Raw genomic sequence first — 14,980 nt, 5'->3', positions numbered from 1 at the left:
CATTCTTCCCTTCCCTTCCTTGTTCCCTCTCTCCTTCTTCCCTCTCCCCTCTTTTCACTTCCTTCCCTCTCTCCGCCTCCCTGTTCTTCCCTCTCCTCCGTTTTCTTTCCCATCCTCGCTTTCCCTCCTCTTCTCCTATCTCAGCATCAGTTTCTGAAGGTGGCGAAGCCTCTCTCCAGTCTGACTCCTCTCATTGTGGCTGCTAAGGAGGCTGCCAAGAACAACCGCTAGCTAGCCTTGCACTCATTATTCTCTCTCTCTCTCTCTCTCTCTCTATTTCTCTCTCTATTTCTCTGTCTACCATCCCTCCTTCCTCTGTCTTTTTTCTTTGTTATGGGAGGGCGGCGAAGGCTGCTGTCTGGGTTACTTAACCCTTCAAATGCCTACAGTCTTTCTCTTCCTTCTTTTTCTCTTTTGTAACCTGCACGACTGCCCCTTCACCCCGTGACCTTTGACCCCCAGCTTGACCTCCCTATTACCACCCCCCCCGCCAACCCTCACAGGGAGAAAGAAGGGTAGTTCCTTCCTGTAATGTTTTTTGACACTCCACTGGACTCGATTAGGAAGACGGAGGGCTAACTGAATGACATCATCTTTGATCAAGTGTGACGTCATCGCTTACATCACCGCCCCTTCAGCCCTTCAGCCCGCACGTACAGCTCGATATGGGAGAGAGAGAGTGCTTCAACAGAGCCCAAAGACTCCGTTTTTTTTAATCTTTTGTTTTCTTACCTTGTAAAAGCACCGGACCACAACAGCCAACCAGCACCCTTCGCTGCAGACTGTGTGTGTGTGTGTGTGTGTGTGTGTGTGTGTGTGTGTGTCATGGGTCTATGGGTTTCAGTCAGACTTATTTCATCGACTTCTATCTAAAAGTGCATTTGTTGATTTTCATTTCAACACTTTTATTTTTAAAATCAACATATCTAAGTGTGTGTGTGTGTGTGTGTGTGTGTGTGTGTGTGTGTGTGTGTAATTTTGTCATGGGGGGGAGGGGGGTGTTTGGATATTGATTAAGTTGATTGTAACGTAACCTTCTGTAGTTTTTGACACGGAGCAGGTGAGGTTTGGTACTTTGTCTGCAGTGTGAGCTGTGAGTTTGAGAATATTAAATATTAATTATGTTGAGGAAAGACTGGCAGACCCGCGGCCATCGATGGACAGAGTTTGGACAGTTGGGTGGAGGCTGAGTGGAGGTTCAAAAACAGCCATTTTGGCTCCGTGATGTCTTTCCAGGAGAAAGCTCAGCAAGGATTTCCGGCATAACTCCACCTGCTTCCAAGGTGCGTGGAGAAGAGTAAGAGTGAAGAGGTCAAACTGCAGCAACACGTGTAGTATTGTATGGAGATCAACTTGATTGTTAGACCAACACATTGCGGCTTGTGGCCTTCACAAGGTTTATCATCGCGTGGATGCCAGCCGAACTCAGCCCCGCCCACAACATTTGATGTCGGGAAGTTCGGTCTGGTCTTGCGCTTGGGTTGAATTCGTTTACAACAAAGACGGCTGCCGCTGGAGAAGTGAGACGTGTAGATTCCGCCATCGCGTCTGTCATAGACGATATCGACAGCGCATTCATTTTAAAAGAGGAACAGAGAACCGCCATCACGTACGTAAACACGTCGCCACACCCGTCCGCCGACGACACGACGCGGAAACGGCCGCCTCTGCCTTTGCTCTGTCGTAGCCTGCCTTCGACTCGCAGCTTCTGTGACGTCTGTCTCCGTTGCTCTGATTGGTTGGAGGTCTATCCGTTGCTCTGATTGGTTGGAGGTCTATCCGTTGCTCTGATTGGTTGGAGGTCTATCCAATTGAGTGCAGAGGCATTTCGTTTCCTGGTTCGGTTGAAACGCCCCATTATCACAGCCCAGTGGAGCGGTACCAGACTCAGATTCTGACTAGAGTCTGAGTATGACCACGTCAGGCTAGGTTTATCATGAAATGCGTGTCTAACAATAAAGTTGTTCTACATACTGCAAGTGTTGTTGGAGTTTTACCTTTCGAGGAGAAAAGCAACATTTTCTTTTGTAGCGTTAAACTTTTATTAGGTTTTGTAAATAATTTACGGGTGGTGATGTTGGACTGGTGTTTCCCCGTGTACAGGTACCTGCAGGGCCCAAAATCTGACTCAGGTTGCAGGTTGTTGCTTGTTAAACTTTCCTTTGAGAGATGCTCAGTCCTCAAGCAGAAGAGTCTGAGAGAGAGAGAGAATTTGAGTTTGAATATAGGCAGCTGTTTTTAGTTTTTGTGTGTAATTAACACAAATGAATATTACTCCACTGAAGTAGCATTGCTCTCCTGTAACATCGTCTGACTGGTGATAGACCTAATCGGAGAATTGAAGCTCCTGTTTTAATCTTATTTACAATGTTTTCTTATCAGAGCTGTATTGTGTTACAGCCGCGTAACACCGACAAAAACAAATGAAGTCTTCTGCAGGAAATAGTAGCTTTATTGTCACATCCTTGCCTCCAAGTGACCGATGTAGACGGCAGTAAATGAGCTTTAGCTCCAAACATCACTCCTATTCTCTTTTTGAATCTAATAAGGTGTTAAAAAGTTGGATTTAAAGAGAAGCATCTCAGATTTTCTACTTGCACAAATCCAAAATCAAGTCAGCCTCCTGTTCAGAAATGTACAAGATGTGAAAAATGAGCTGTTTACCCATAATCCATTCTGCCAAACTCGCTCCATCTGCGGCTTTGGGACTTTAGCGTCTGCAGGCTCGAGGGAGAGAATGTGCATGTCAACCACCCTTTTTTTATATGGTACGTTCAAGATAGAGAAGAAAAATAATAAACGAGTTGTGTCAATGCTGGAGCGTAAAGTGACGGTACATGAAGGACTCTTGTGTACGATAGGAAAGATCATATCTTAATAATATTTTCAGAAAAATGAGACCAATAACTGCTACAATGGTACAATATTGGATTGTTTTTTCCTGTCTGGTGGACTGTTGAATCCCCAGGAACCCTGGGTGTATGAACATTAAGGTGTATATTTTACGTGCAAAAAAAAAAAAAGAGAAGAAAAATACTGCCTTGACTCAATAAAGACGACAGCAATCTGTTTTAGCTTTTGTTTACAGACTCACTATTTTTTTTTTTGTCAGAAAGTGATGATTTGGATATAAAGATTTGAGTATTTGTTTTGGATTTAGTCTGCCATATTAAAGGAACCGAGCTTTTCTTGCCAGAAAAAAAAAACAAAAACAAAAAAAAAACACAGTCACAGGTTCAAATCCTGCAAGAGCCAAAGTTTCCATCAACAGCCACGGTCATTCGCTGGAGCGTCAGATTTAAAAACCTGCAATGTTAATAAAACATTTCCAAAACATCTATTCAAAACTATCACTTTGATTTCTGCTGTTGGTTATTTTCATTCTTTTCTTGTCTGTAGTGTTATGTACCTCTGGCCTTAAACTGTTTCAAAGGTGCAAGACTACTTTAGTACCAGTCTGATGGCAACATGTGGAGGCAACAGTGAATGTTGTTGCTCCCACAAATGATTATTTTAATTATCGATCAATCTGTTTATTACTGTCTTTGTCAAAGGGATAGTTCAGATGTTTAGAAGTGTGGTTGTATGAGCTACCTCTCCGTAGTCAGTGTGTTATGCTGCGTTCTACCGGTGAAAGTGCCCTGGAACGGCAATTGAACCCGTTACTTACTACCCATAAACTCGTACTAGATCGTTGTACTCCCAGTTACAGTTTTTGACGTCTCGCGCACCTAAACAACAAATGGCGACCCCTGTTGATGCTGTACAGACGCCGGTGATTAACGGTGAGAAATAGAAATAAATAGACATAAATAGCACATTGTAATCAAAACAATACACATACGATTGTGTACTACTACAGGTTATGTTTATTAAATGAAGCCCAAAATATGTCACAGACTAGAAATCACTGGTATCAGCTAGCGCTAGCTAACGTCGACGTTAGGTAGCCGCTAGCTGAACCCTGGAACGCTACCAAGTCGTGAGTCGTGACTTGAAGTCGTAACTTACGGGCTAAAAATTGTGTCTGGAACGCAGCATTAGCTGCAGTAGATGGCTGTCGGCCCGCCCCCAGTTTGTAAAAGGGTTAGGGTTAGTACAGAGTAGAGTAGAGTAGAGTACCGATACGGAAGCTAAGCAATGTCCTGCTGTGGACGGGGGCAGCTGCTAAACGCATTTTAGAAAACTAAAAAATTAAAGAAAGAAAAAAGAAGAGCACAAAACGACAGCAGGTGATATTAAAGAACAACTTGTTGAGGCCATATGGTCAAAATGAAATGATTTATTAATAATGTAATAATAATAACATATAACAACAACTTATTTCACCAGTAAATAGCTGTTAAACGACAAAAACAACCAGTTGGGAAAAGGGTTTACAATAACTTTGAATGCACCATGAGGCTTACCAGTTTCAAGTCAGCTGCAGACTGTTGTACGTCCCGCTGTTGGAATCCTCTACATTGAAATACAGACACACTTTTACACCGTTTAGCTGTCAGCATTTTAACCGTGTTTAATCCAGCTACTAGCTAACGGTAGGCTAACGTTACCTGCTACCAAGTGTATTATGTTAACTAGCGCCACGTGCAGCGATGCTTCTGTTGCCTGTAACGTCATAACGTTTCGGAGCATCAGAGAGCAGCGCAGGCATTTCAGAGGCACCGAAATCCGTGTTGCTATTTGGTTCGTTAGATAGCGGTCGTTTAGGCACCGGTGCCGTATTAGCACCAGGTCTCGGTACCCAACCCTAGTCAGACAGCCCTTTACGACGGGGAACTGAAGCCGTTATCTCTGCTCTCTTCAGCGTCTCCAGACTCCAGTCATTTTCGCAGAACACAGTTCGGTTATTGTGTGCAGGGGTGTCGGACTAGGGGACCGAGTACCCAGAAGATGCTAGACTGAATAGCTGTGGATGTGGGGAGGGGGGGGGGATGCCTTTCTACAGGGCCCCAAATTTTGTGCTACGCCCCTGATTGTGTGACTTTGTTGAGTCCAAACTAACCAATTGAAAACACCAAAGTCCCACAATAACACAAACACACTGACTGATGGAGTGGTATCAGAGCCATAATGTATCTGTCTTTATACGTTTATCTTTATAAGTCATTTTGATGATTTGAAACAACTCTGAAAAATGAAAAAATGAATAAAACTGTACAAAAATTGGTTTGTGCTTGCTTTTTTTAAATTTTTTTGATTGTTTTTATTTGTTTAGCCTTCATTAGCTGAAGAAACATTTCTCCTAGGATTCCTTGTTTCTTTCCTGGAGAAACCCGTTCTCGTGGTTTACCTCCATGTACTTGTTTTTCAGATCCTCGTTTTCTGCCTGGAGGACGGCGTTCTTCTTGCGTTCATCCGCAATTATTTCCTTCAAGCTTTCATTCTCTTCTCGGAGAATTTGACGTCTTCTCAAAACCAGTTCTGCCTCGACATTGTAGTTCGCCTGGAGTTGCTCCTTAAGATCCTTTAGTTCTGCCTGGAGGACGGCGATCTTCTTGTCTTTATCCTCAATTATTTTCTTCTGGACTTCGATCTCACGCTTATTGGCCAGTTTTTCTTTTTCAAACTTCTGGCCTTCTGCCCTGATTTCCTGCAAAATCATATCTATGCCGCACATGCTCTCCATTTTGTTTAGTTTTGTTGTTGCAGACGGATGTATCTACTAAACACTGAGTGTGTACCGTGATTTGGTAAGTCACTGATTCTTGAGAAGTGGAACAATGCAGCATTGAAAAGAAACGATATGACGCTCAACAAATGTTTCATGGAATGAAATATAGTCCAAACATTCCTGCTAGGTGTGTTGTTTATGACATCATAGGCAGAAATGATGATGACACACGGAGTCTTAGATCAAGGTAAAATTGTTCCAACAGGAAGTGATGCCAAGCTTTGCTTAGCTCCACCCACCCCATAGTTACTGTTGCTATGCCTGTCAGGAAAGAATGGAACCATAGAGTAAATTGCTTAATTTTATTTCTATGAATGGATCGTTTAATTTGGTAGGTGGAGGGCAGAGATGGGGGAGAGATGATGAGTCAAAGTGGTACCTTCACAATGTTGGTTTTCTCCAACCAACAGACCGTTGTGACAAGACATTAGTCCATATCGATGACGGTCCGCTTCCGGGATTGTTCAGGTGCCACCGGAAATTCCACCGGATGTCTCTCTTTTTAGGCCGGATGTCCCTCACTGTGGTTAACTGCTCCTCAGATCTCTGCAGGGTAAATCCAGACAGCTAGCTAGACTATCTGTCCAATCTGAGTTTTCTGTTGCACGACTAAAACTACTTTTGAACGTACACATGTTCCACCAAAACAAGTTCCTTCCAGAGGCTATTTAGCAGAGACACCGTCATTGTGTCCGGGGCTTAGCGCCGCCCAAGACGATTGTGATTGGTTTAAAGAAATGCCAATAAACCACAGTAGAGCTGAAGATCTTTGCCTGAACCCGACGGTCTTAATTTCTATCATTTTACACGGGCTCGGGCCGGGCTCGGGCTTGCGCTCCGTGTTACGCGGTAAATGAGCGGTCAGGTGATGCGTTTCTATGCTGAGGAGGTGAAACGGAGGCTGGCCTCTGGAGGACTTATTTTATTTCTTTGTTCCAACTTCCAAGTGGACTATAGCCTCCATTAGTCATGAATAAATTATGTTAAAAAAAAATCAGAAGTGACTCATTCATGACAAAAGGTGAAAGAGCTGTGTGCGTGCGCACATTTGAATAATGTCGGGCTGTAAACGGGCTTTCCAAAAGCTGTCAATCAAAATGTACTTTTTGGGCTCGGGGCGTATTCTGTTGAGCTGTGGCTGTTGGGCCTAACTTTTAAGGCCCGATTACAGCTCTACAGTAAACCAGAGCATGTTTTTCTCCTATCCAGGAATGCTGTGTGGACTCGCCAGACCCTCCTCCGCAGAGCTGTGGAAGAAGGTCTGGCAATGCGAGACTACCAAGACATTCATATTACTATTTAAAAAGCAGTGAATCTGGAACCATAAAATGTTTCTACATGAGAAATGGCTTATACGAGTACAATACACTGTACACAGCAGTACACACATTCACTGTTTCCACAAAGAGGACTTCTTCTAAATTTGGTCTCTTCTACAGACCAGAGCTCGGTTAGCCGAGCGCACGACCACTGTTAAATAATAACCCCATTTATTTATAACATGATTTCCTAACACTCCTGAAGGCTTTCTGTAAATCACTTAGGTAAACGACTGTTCTTTGCTTGAGTCTGGGGCAGAAAGGAGATTAAATCAAGCTAAAACCCTGCCGTCCGTCTGGCTGGGAAATTAGATCCCACCTACTTCTTCTTTTTTTTTTCTCCTTTTAATTAAAAGTGCTGATTACTGATTGCCTGCTTCCTAAGCTCCCCTTTTATCTGCAGGCTAATCTGGAATAAGTTCTGTGCTGCTGTGTGCGTGCAGGCCCCACTGGCCCTGCAGTGGATTCAGCTCTCAGGGGCAGAGAAACTTCTGAGAAAGCTCTGAATTACCTCCCCTCCTTTCACTCTCACCTTTTTCTTATCAAGTTTCAACTTACTTATTATCAGATGCACAACCATTACAGAAGCAGTCGCTCAGATCTTTCGGGCTCCCTCCAGCAAATCTAATTGAATTTGTATAAAACAAAAAATCACAAGTAAAAAAAAGGAACCTGTCTCGTGGCTGCATCTCTTAACCATCTCATCTCCTGGCTTCTTTTGTCTTCAGATCCCTTCTTTTCACCTCCAGTCAGATGTTTTCATCATCAAAGGTGACATTTTTTTTAAATAGGCTAATAGATCTCAAATTCACAGTTTAATATAAATATTCAGCAATCATGTACACCCTGACCTTACCCATCCTCTCTCCCCCATCTGTACTGTACATCTCTGTAAGTGGACAGGCTATCTGAGGCAGTAATCCTCTTTTAGATCCTTTACACACACACACACACACACACACACACACACACACACACGTGTCGAACCAATTTAATGTGATGAACTTATGGATCCGTGAGACTTCACAGTCCTGTGTTTTTGTCGTGTCCTGCAGTTTTTATTGTTATTTTGTACATAGGCAATGGAGCTTTATTTGTATAGCACGTTTTAGCAACAAGGCAGTGTTTACATATAACATTAAAGACCAGTTAAAAACGTTTAAACGTGTTAAAGATAATATAAATATAGCTTAAATGGAATAAGACAGGTATGAAATACCAGAATAGAAGTTACAGTGCAGTGTAAGAAAGAAAGGAAAAAAAAAAAGGCAGCATCAAAAAGATAAGTCTTGAGCCTTGGTTTAAAAGAGCAGAGTTGCAGCGGACCTGCAGTTTTCTGGGAGTTTGTTCCAGATACGTGGTGCATGAAAACTGAACGCTGCTTCTCCGTGTTTAGTCCTGACTCTGGGGACAGAAAGCAGAGGTCTCCCAGACGACCTGAGCGGTCTGGATGATTCATAATGTTGCAGCAGATCAGGATTAAAACCCTTCAGTGATTTGTAAACCAACAGTAGTATTTTGAAATCAATTCTTTGAAGGACAGGAAGCCTGAGAAAAAGACATCAGGACTTTAAGCTAATTTGGCATTCTCAACATAAAAAGTCCTCGGAGTGTAGAAGAGGATCTTTGGATCTTAAAAATTTCACGCGGGCCTACTTTGGTTTTAATTCAATTCAATTGAAGTGGAACGTCAGGGATATAGACTAGTCTAGACCACACTCTATGATTTACAAAGACCCAACAATTCCAATAATTCCCCCAAGAGCAAGCATTTAGTGCAACAGTGGCGAGGAAAAACTCCCTTTTAGGGAGAAACCTGGGACAGACCCAGGCTGTTGGTGGGCGGTGTCTGACGGTGCCGGTTGGGGGTGTGATGAACAGTGGCAATAATAGTCTCAATAAAGATAATAAAAATATGACTAGAAATAGCAGTTGTAGTAGTTCATGGCGTAGCAGGGCACTGCAGAGCGTAGCAGGGTGTAGCAGGGAATAGCAGAGCGTAGCAGGGAATAGCAGGGTGTAGCAGGGAATAGCAGAGCGTAGCAGGGAATAGCAGGGTGTAGCAGGGAATAGCAGAGCGTAGCAGGGTGTATCAGGGAATAGCAGAGTGTAGCAGGGTGTAGCAGGGAATAGCAGAGTGTAGCAGAGCGTAGCAGGGAATAGCAGGGTGTAGCAGGGAATAGCAGAGCGTAGCAGGGTGTAGCAGGGAATAGCAGGGAATAGCAGGGCGTAGCAGGGAATAGCAGAGCGTAGCAGGGTGTAGCAGGGAGTAGCAGAGCGTAGCAGGGTGTGGCAGGGTGTAGCAGGGAGTAGCAGGGAATAGCAGGGCGTAGCAGGGAATAGTAGGGCGTAGCAGGATGTAGCAGGGAATAGCAGGGCGTAGCAGGGTGTAACAGGGCGTAGCAGGGCACCAAGCAGGACCACGGTGACAGCTGCAACCATGATTTAGGTGCCACCCTAATCCAAGGAAAACTGCGAGGCGAGAAAAACATAAGGACTCCGGGGAATAAGCTCCCCAGAGCTTAGTTAGTAACAAGCATTTCTGGGACATGGATGCACACAGATGGAAAGAGAGAGGAGAGAGGAGCTCAGTGTGTCAAAGGAAGTCCCCAGGCAGGCTAAAACTATAACAGTATAATTAAGAGCTGGTCCAAGGCAAACCTGAGCCAGCTCTATTTCAATCAGGAGAGACTTTGTTGCAGATATGCAAAGGTTTAATGTACATATGCATAATATGAAATGTACAGAGTCTTTGGAGATTAGACTCCATCGTTACAAAAAATATTTTTTTTAAGGGGTAGAGAAGCCAAGACATATCCCCTCCCGATGGAGTCCAGACACTGGTGATGGTGGCGAAGGAATCTGAAGACCGGACCGAAGGAGCTGTCTGCCGGAAAGGGGGCTCAGGGCGCCGTGGGTGACGATGACTGGAGATGGAAGGGGAGGAGGAGGGTTGCACGTTTGCCTGAAATGACAACTGACAGCAGAGAGAAGACATTTAAAGCAGGATGTCATGCTGTGATTGGCTCATAAATGTCGTGGCCAGTTCTGGTTGGTTTAAGCTACTGAAAAGAACGCCTCAAAACAGCTGATTAGTGTTAGGAAGAGAGAGAGGTGATTGAAGTTATTGGAAGTCTTCCTGAAAGAAGTTACGCTGAGCTCCATAAGGGTTGGTAGATGAATCTGACGACTATGAAGAGTAGTAGAAAATGTTCCTCTCTTCGGACTCTAAGCACAAACAAAAGTAGCATTAAAGATCTCTGGTTCTGAAGCATAAAATACACTGGTTAATTTGATGTAAAATAGGTAAAATAAGTGGTGTAGTATTTGAAATTAGGGGTCTAACAATAAATTTGTTGCATTGATCATCACGCAGTTTAACTGCCGTCAGTCTTCTTGAATAAAACAAATGAATGTAATTCACTGAGATCAAACATTAAGGTTACTTTATATGTTTCTTTACAGACTCCTTTCATCCTCAAAATGGGTCTTCAGATTGCAGACAGACCAGATTGCATTTAAGTGCTACATACATGATATCATGCAAACGTAGCAACGTAAAGATGCAAAGTCAGCGTCGGTTAGTTAGTTGGTCAGTCAGGTTGCTGACATGATTTGAAAATACAATAGATATAATCTGTGTGTGGCCAGTTAAAGGTGCAGTAGGTAAAACTAACTTTCTGTCATATCTGCTGAAACTGACCCTATGTTCCAGTAGAACTACATGAAGCAGGTCATTAAAAAAGAAATCCAGCTCCTCTGGCTCCACCTACAGGCTGTAGTGAGATTTCCAAAAATCCACCGCTCCCTGTTCAGACGCACCAATCAGGGCCAGGGGGGGTGTCTAACTGTTCAGATGCACCAATCAGGGCCAGGGCCAATCAGGGCCTAACTGCATGTCAATCACTGCTCATGCACACCCATTCATTCTCCCTTGTGGGGGGGAGGGGCTTAGGAGACCATTTTGGGCTTTAGCAGAAAGGGGGGAGATTCTTTGGCTAAGTCCTGGATCTTCACAATACCTACAGCACCTTTTAAATGAGAAATAAAGGAGCAGCATTGTGGATTAGACAGTTTGGATGCTTACTTGGACAAAAACGAAACACTTTGAAAGCAACACAAAGGTTAGTTTCTTCAATACTTTATAATTCTTTATTCTAATGCAATAAAGAACAGGACAGAGCTGCTAACGTTAGTCTAGACTTTGGCGTAGTAGCATCAGCCGATAATATTAACGCTTTGTAGGAAAATACAAAAACATTTGAAAGAAACATCTAATTTACGTCACGTCTGGCTACCATACGTCACGTCTGGCTACCATATTTGTTAGGATTGAGAAATAGAGCTCAGTTTCCAGGACAACAGTCTCCTTTTACCATGGAGCCTGAGCTCTTGTTAACCAACTCTTAATGTCCTGCAGGGACAGAAGGAGTGACGCAGGATTTCTACTCTGTTTCCTTTTCCTGGTAGAAACTCTCTGATTCTGTGTCTTCACTTCTTTCTGGGTGTCTGCAGTCCTTTTTATTGTGCATTAAATATTTGGTTTCTCTCTCTCTCTCTCTCACTCACACACACACACACACACACACACACACACACGAGCACCAGTGTGTCTGTCTCGGCCGGTGCAGGCAGTGTGGAGAGGAATGAGGCTGGTTTCTGCTGAGGTGGCAGAGAGAGGAGGAGCGACAGAGTGTGACGCATCAATGACAAGGACAAACAGCCAGCGAGGGTGAAATCCAAATGAAAACAAGACAGCGGAGAGAAAGAAGTGTGAAATGACAAGAAAGAGATGTGAAATTAGAGAGAGAGAGAGAGAGAGGAGGGGCGGGGTAACAGGAAGGGTAAGAAAGGACAGACTGTTTTTTTATAACCAAATTGTATTCATCAATCTGCACAAATGATGATATACAGACACAAACTGACACAGTCTTCTGATACAGTATTAAAGAATCATGTTTTTTTTCATTTTAGACAGTAATACTCCCTTCCTTGCTCATAGAGACAAAATAATGATACCATTCAGCATATCAGGACGTAGCAGGTAGAAGGTGACACAGGAATCAATTGTCGCTCCCATCCCATCCTGAGCCCAAGAAAATACTCCCGTCATATCCCGATCACTTGACTGCCCCCCCCCCCCTCCAAAATCGAGAGAAAGACTCCCGAATCCCGTCCTGCTCCCGTTTCGTTCCCTATGTTGTCTAACGTCAAATCACTGAGGTTGTCTCGGAAATTTAGGCTACACTATACATGCATTACATGCAGGCCTAGGTCATTTCACTACGTAATTCCTAACGGAGATCTTCTCACAGCTCCTGAAAATGGATTGAGGGGTCCTTCGATGACACTTTCAATTGCAACAGCTTCTTTCCAGAATCCATTTTGCCGACTCTCAGTGTAGTCGCTGACACTGATTGATTTGCTTGTGAACAGGGCAGCTGCTTTGTCTTGCTCTGTTAGGCTACTCTGTGGCTAGCAGTAGCCAATCAACAAACGTATTGTGAGTTGTAAGTGGTTCTCTTTTCTAAAACGAAATGCCTCACAATCTTTGGCCGCACTCACCGCATTGCAGCGTCATTTTTTTATTTACTCTCCATCTCCGTCCCGCTCCCGTTGATTTCATGCTCTATTCCGTCCCTATCACGTTACCAACAGTGAGATTGACTCCCGTACCGTGGGACTCCCGTGGGAATACCGAAAAATGTTCACCCTCTAGTGGCAGGGCACTGCAGGGCATAGCAGGACTATTGCAGGGCGTAGCAGGGCATAGCAGGGCATAGCAGGGCATAGCAGGGCGTAGCAGGGTGTAGCAGGGCACTGCAGGGCGTAGCAGGGCACTGCAGGGTGTAGCAGGGTGTAGCAGGGCGTAGCAGGGCATAGCAGGGCGTAGCAGGGCACTGCAGGGCACTGCAGGGTGTAGCAGGGCGTAGCAGGGTACTGCAGGGCGTAGCAGGGTGTAGCAGGGCACTGCAGGGTGTAGCAGGGCACTGCAGGGTGTAGCAGGGCGTAGCAGGGCATAGCAGGGCATAGCAGGGCACGAAGCAGGACTCATGCTCTATTCCGTCCCTATCACGTTACCAACAGTGAGATTGACTCCCGTACCGTGGGACTCCCGTGGGAATACCGAAAAATTGTCACCCTCTAGTGGCAGGGCACTGCAGGGCATAGCAGGACTATTGCAGGGCGTAGCAGGGCATAGCAGGGCGTAGCAGGGTGTAGCAGGGCACTGCAGGGTGTAGCAGGGTGTAGCAGGGCGTAGCAGGGCATAGCAGGGTGTAGCAGGGCATAGCAGGGCACTGCAGGGTGTAGCAGGGTGTAGCAGGGCGTAGCAGGGTGTAGCAGGGCACTGCAGGGTGTAGCAGGGTGTAGCAGGGCGTAGCAGGGCATAGCAGGGCGTAGCAGGGCACTGCAGGGCACTGCAGGGTGTAGCAGGGTGTAGCAGGGCGTAGCAGGGTGTAGCAGGGCATAGCAGGGCGTAGCAGGGCATAGCAGGGTGTAGCAGGGTGTAACAGGGCACTGCAGGGTGTAGCAGGGCATAGCAGGGCGTAGCAGGGTGTAGCAGGGCACTGCAGGGTGTAGCAGGGCATAGCAGGGCACTGCAGGGTGTAGCAGGGCGTAGCAGGGTGTAGCAGGGCATAGCAGGGCACGAAGCAGGACCACGGTGACAGCTGCAACCATGATTTAGGTGCCACCCTAATCCAAGGAAAACTGCGGGGCGAAAAAACATAAGGACACCGGGGAATAAGCTCCAAATAACAGAGTAGCTCCAAAAAAGGGTACTTGCAGTACACAAACTCAACATGTCGAGCCCACCTTAGCATGACTTGCACCTGACAAGTTCCAGGATGCCTCTATCCACACATATCTACCCACTCAGAATACAGGAAGAGTTGTTTTTTTAAGTAACAGGAGGGAGAAAAGAAGTATTTAAACAGGCTGAAAAAAGAGAAAAGACAGTAAAGCTGGGATTGATAGTAGGACAAGAAAAACAAGAGATGGGTAAAACAGAACAGACGAGACGATAAGATAAGATAGAACTGAGAGGTTAAAAACTGTTTTCTTTTTGCCATTTCTGCATGAAGAGGCCTTCATTTAAGATTATTTTTCTTCTCCTAGTGAGTGTTTGTTCTGACCCTTCTGGTCAGGTTTTTTTTACCTAAGCCTCTGTTTTGTGTTTTGTGGAAACCGTTGCTTGATCTTTGTACCACTTTTGCGCGGTAAATCTCCTTTTGTGACTTGTACTGCATATCTGAGTCCCCTGTTTACACCCAGTCTGACAAAATGGTCTTCCCCAAACTGTTGGAAGCACACCAATGTCCACATCACTGTGAATATTGTAGCATTGGAACTAAGAGGAGAAATGTCCACACACTTTTGGCCATGTAGTGTGTCACTAAAAGAAATAAACATCAGCTCAGAGCCTGACACATCTTTGTGTGTGTTACTTGACTCCAGACTCTTACTCTCTGAATTAGTCCTGGCCTTTGTGCATTTACTTTTTAATCTACCATTTATTGTACTATATATTATTGTATTTGTTTAAGGACAGCAACGTTTAGACTGAACAGTAGGTGATGATTACCACGTTCTCGTGTGTGTGTGTGTGTGTGTGTGTGTGTGTGTGTGTGTGTGTGTGTGTGTGTGTGTGTGTGTGTGTGTGTCCATTGGTGTTGCAGTGGAGTTACCCAGCCCCCTCTCCTTTTATTTTTATTACATAACAGCCTCCACTGCAGAGGAAGAGCACTGCAGAGGACACACACACACACACACACACACACACACACACACACACACACACACACACAGGAGAACATGGTGACTTCATTTTCACTCTGTACAGTTACACGCATTACACACAAGCCTGAAATACACACACATGCTCAGGACGTATACATGCACCAATGGAGAGATGTCAGAGGGAGGGGGCTGCCCATGGATGAGCTCCCCGAGCAGTTTGGAGTTCGGTGCCTTGCTCAGGAGGTGA

The 14,980-nt window shown here is 44.9% G+C and overlaps 2 protein-coding genes across 2 annotated transcripts in view; both read left to right on the top strand.

Moving 5' to 3' along the window:
• pak1 (p21 protein (Cdc42/Rac)-activated kinase 1) overlaps positions 1–3,082 on the top strand; it is a 71,872-nt gene extending 68,790 nt beyond the window's left edge. Inside the window, exon 17 of the mRNA XM_078247060.1 lies at positions 145–3,082. Within this exon, the coding sequence (XP_078103186.1) occupies positions 145–231 (87 nt within the window). The 3' untranslated portion in view covers positions 232–3,082. The remainder of the gene's footprint in view (positions 1–144) is intronic.
• Positions 3,083–7,830: 4,748 nt separating this feature from the next.
• gdpd4a (glycerophosphodiester phosphodiesterase domain containing 4a) overlaps positions 7,831–14,980 on the top strand; it is a 49,653-nt gene continuing 42,503 nt past the window's right edge. Inside the window, exon 1 of the mRNA XM_078247123.1 lies at positions 7,831–7,884. Within this exon, the coding sequence (XP_078103249.1) occupies positions 7,831–7,884 (54 nt within the window). The remainder of the gene's footprint in view (positions 7,885–14,980) is intronic.

Source organism: Sander vitreus, chromosome 3 (assembly GCF_031162955.1).
Source record: "Sander vitreus isolate 19-12246 chromosome 3, sanVit1, whole genome shotgun sequence".
NCBI classification, from domain to species: domain Eukaryota; kingdom Metazoa; phylum Chordata; class Actinopteri; order Perciformes; family Percidae; genus Sander; species Sander vitreus.
This window is presented reverse-complemented; position numbering and strand designations above follow the sequence as displayed.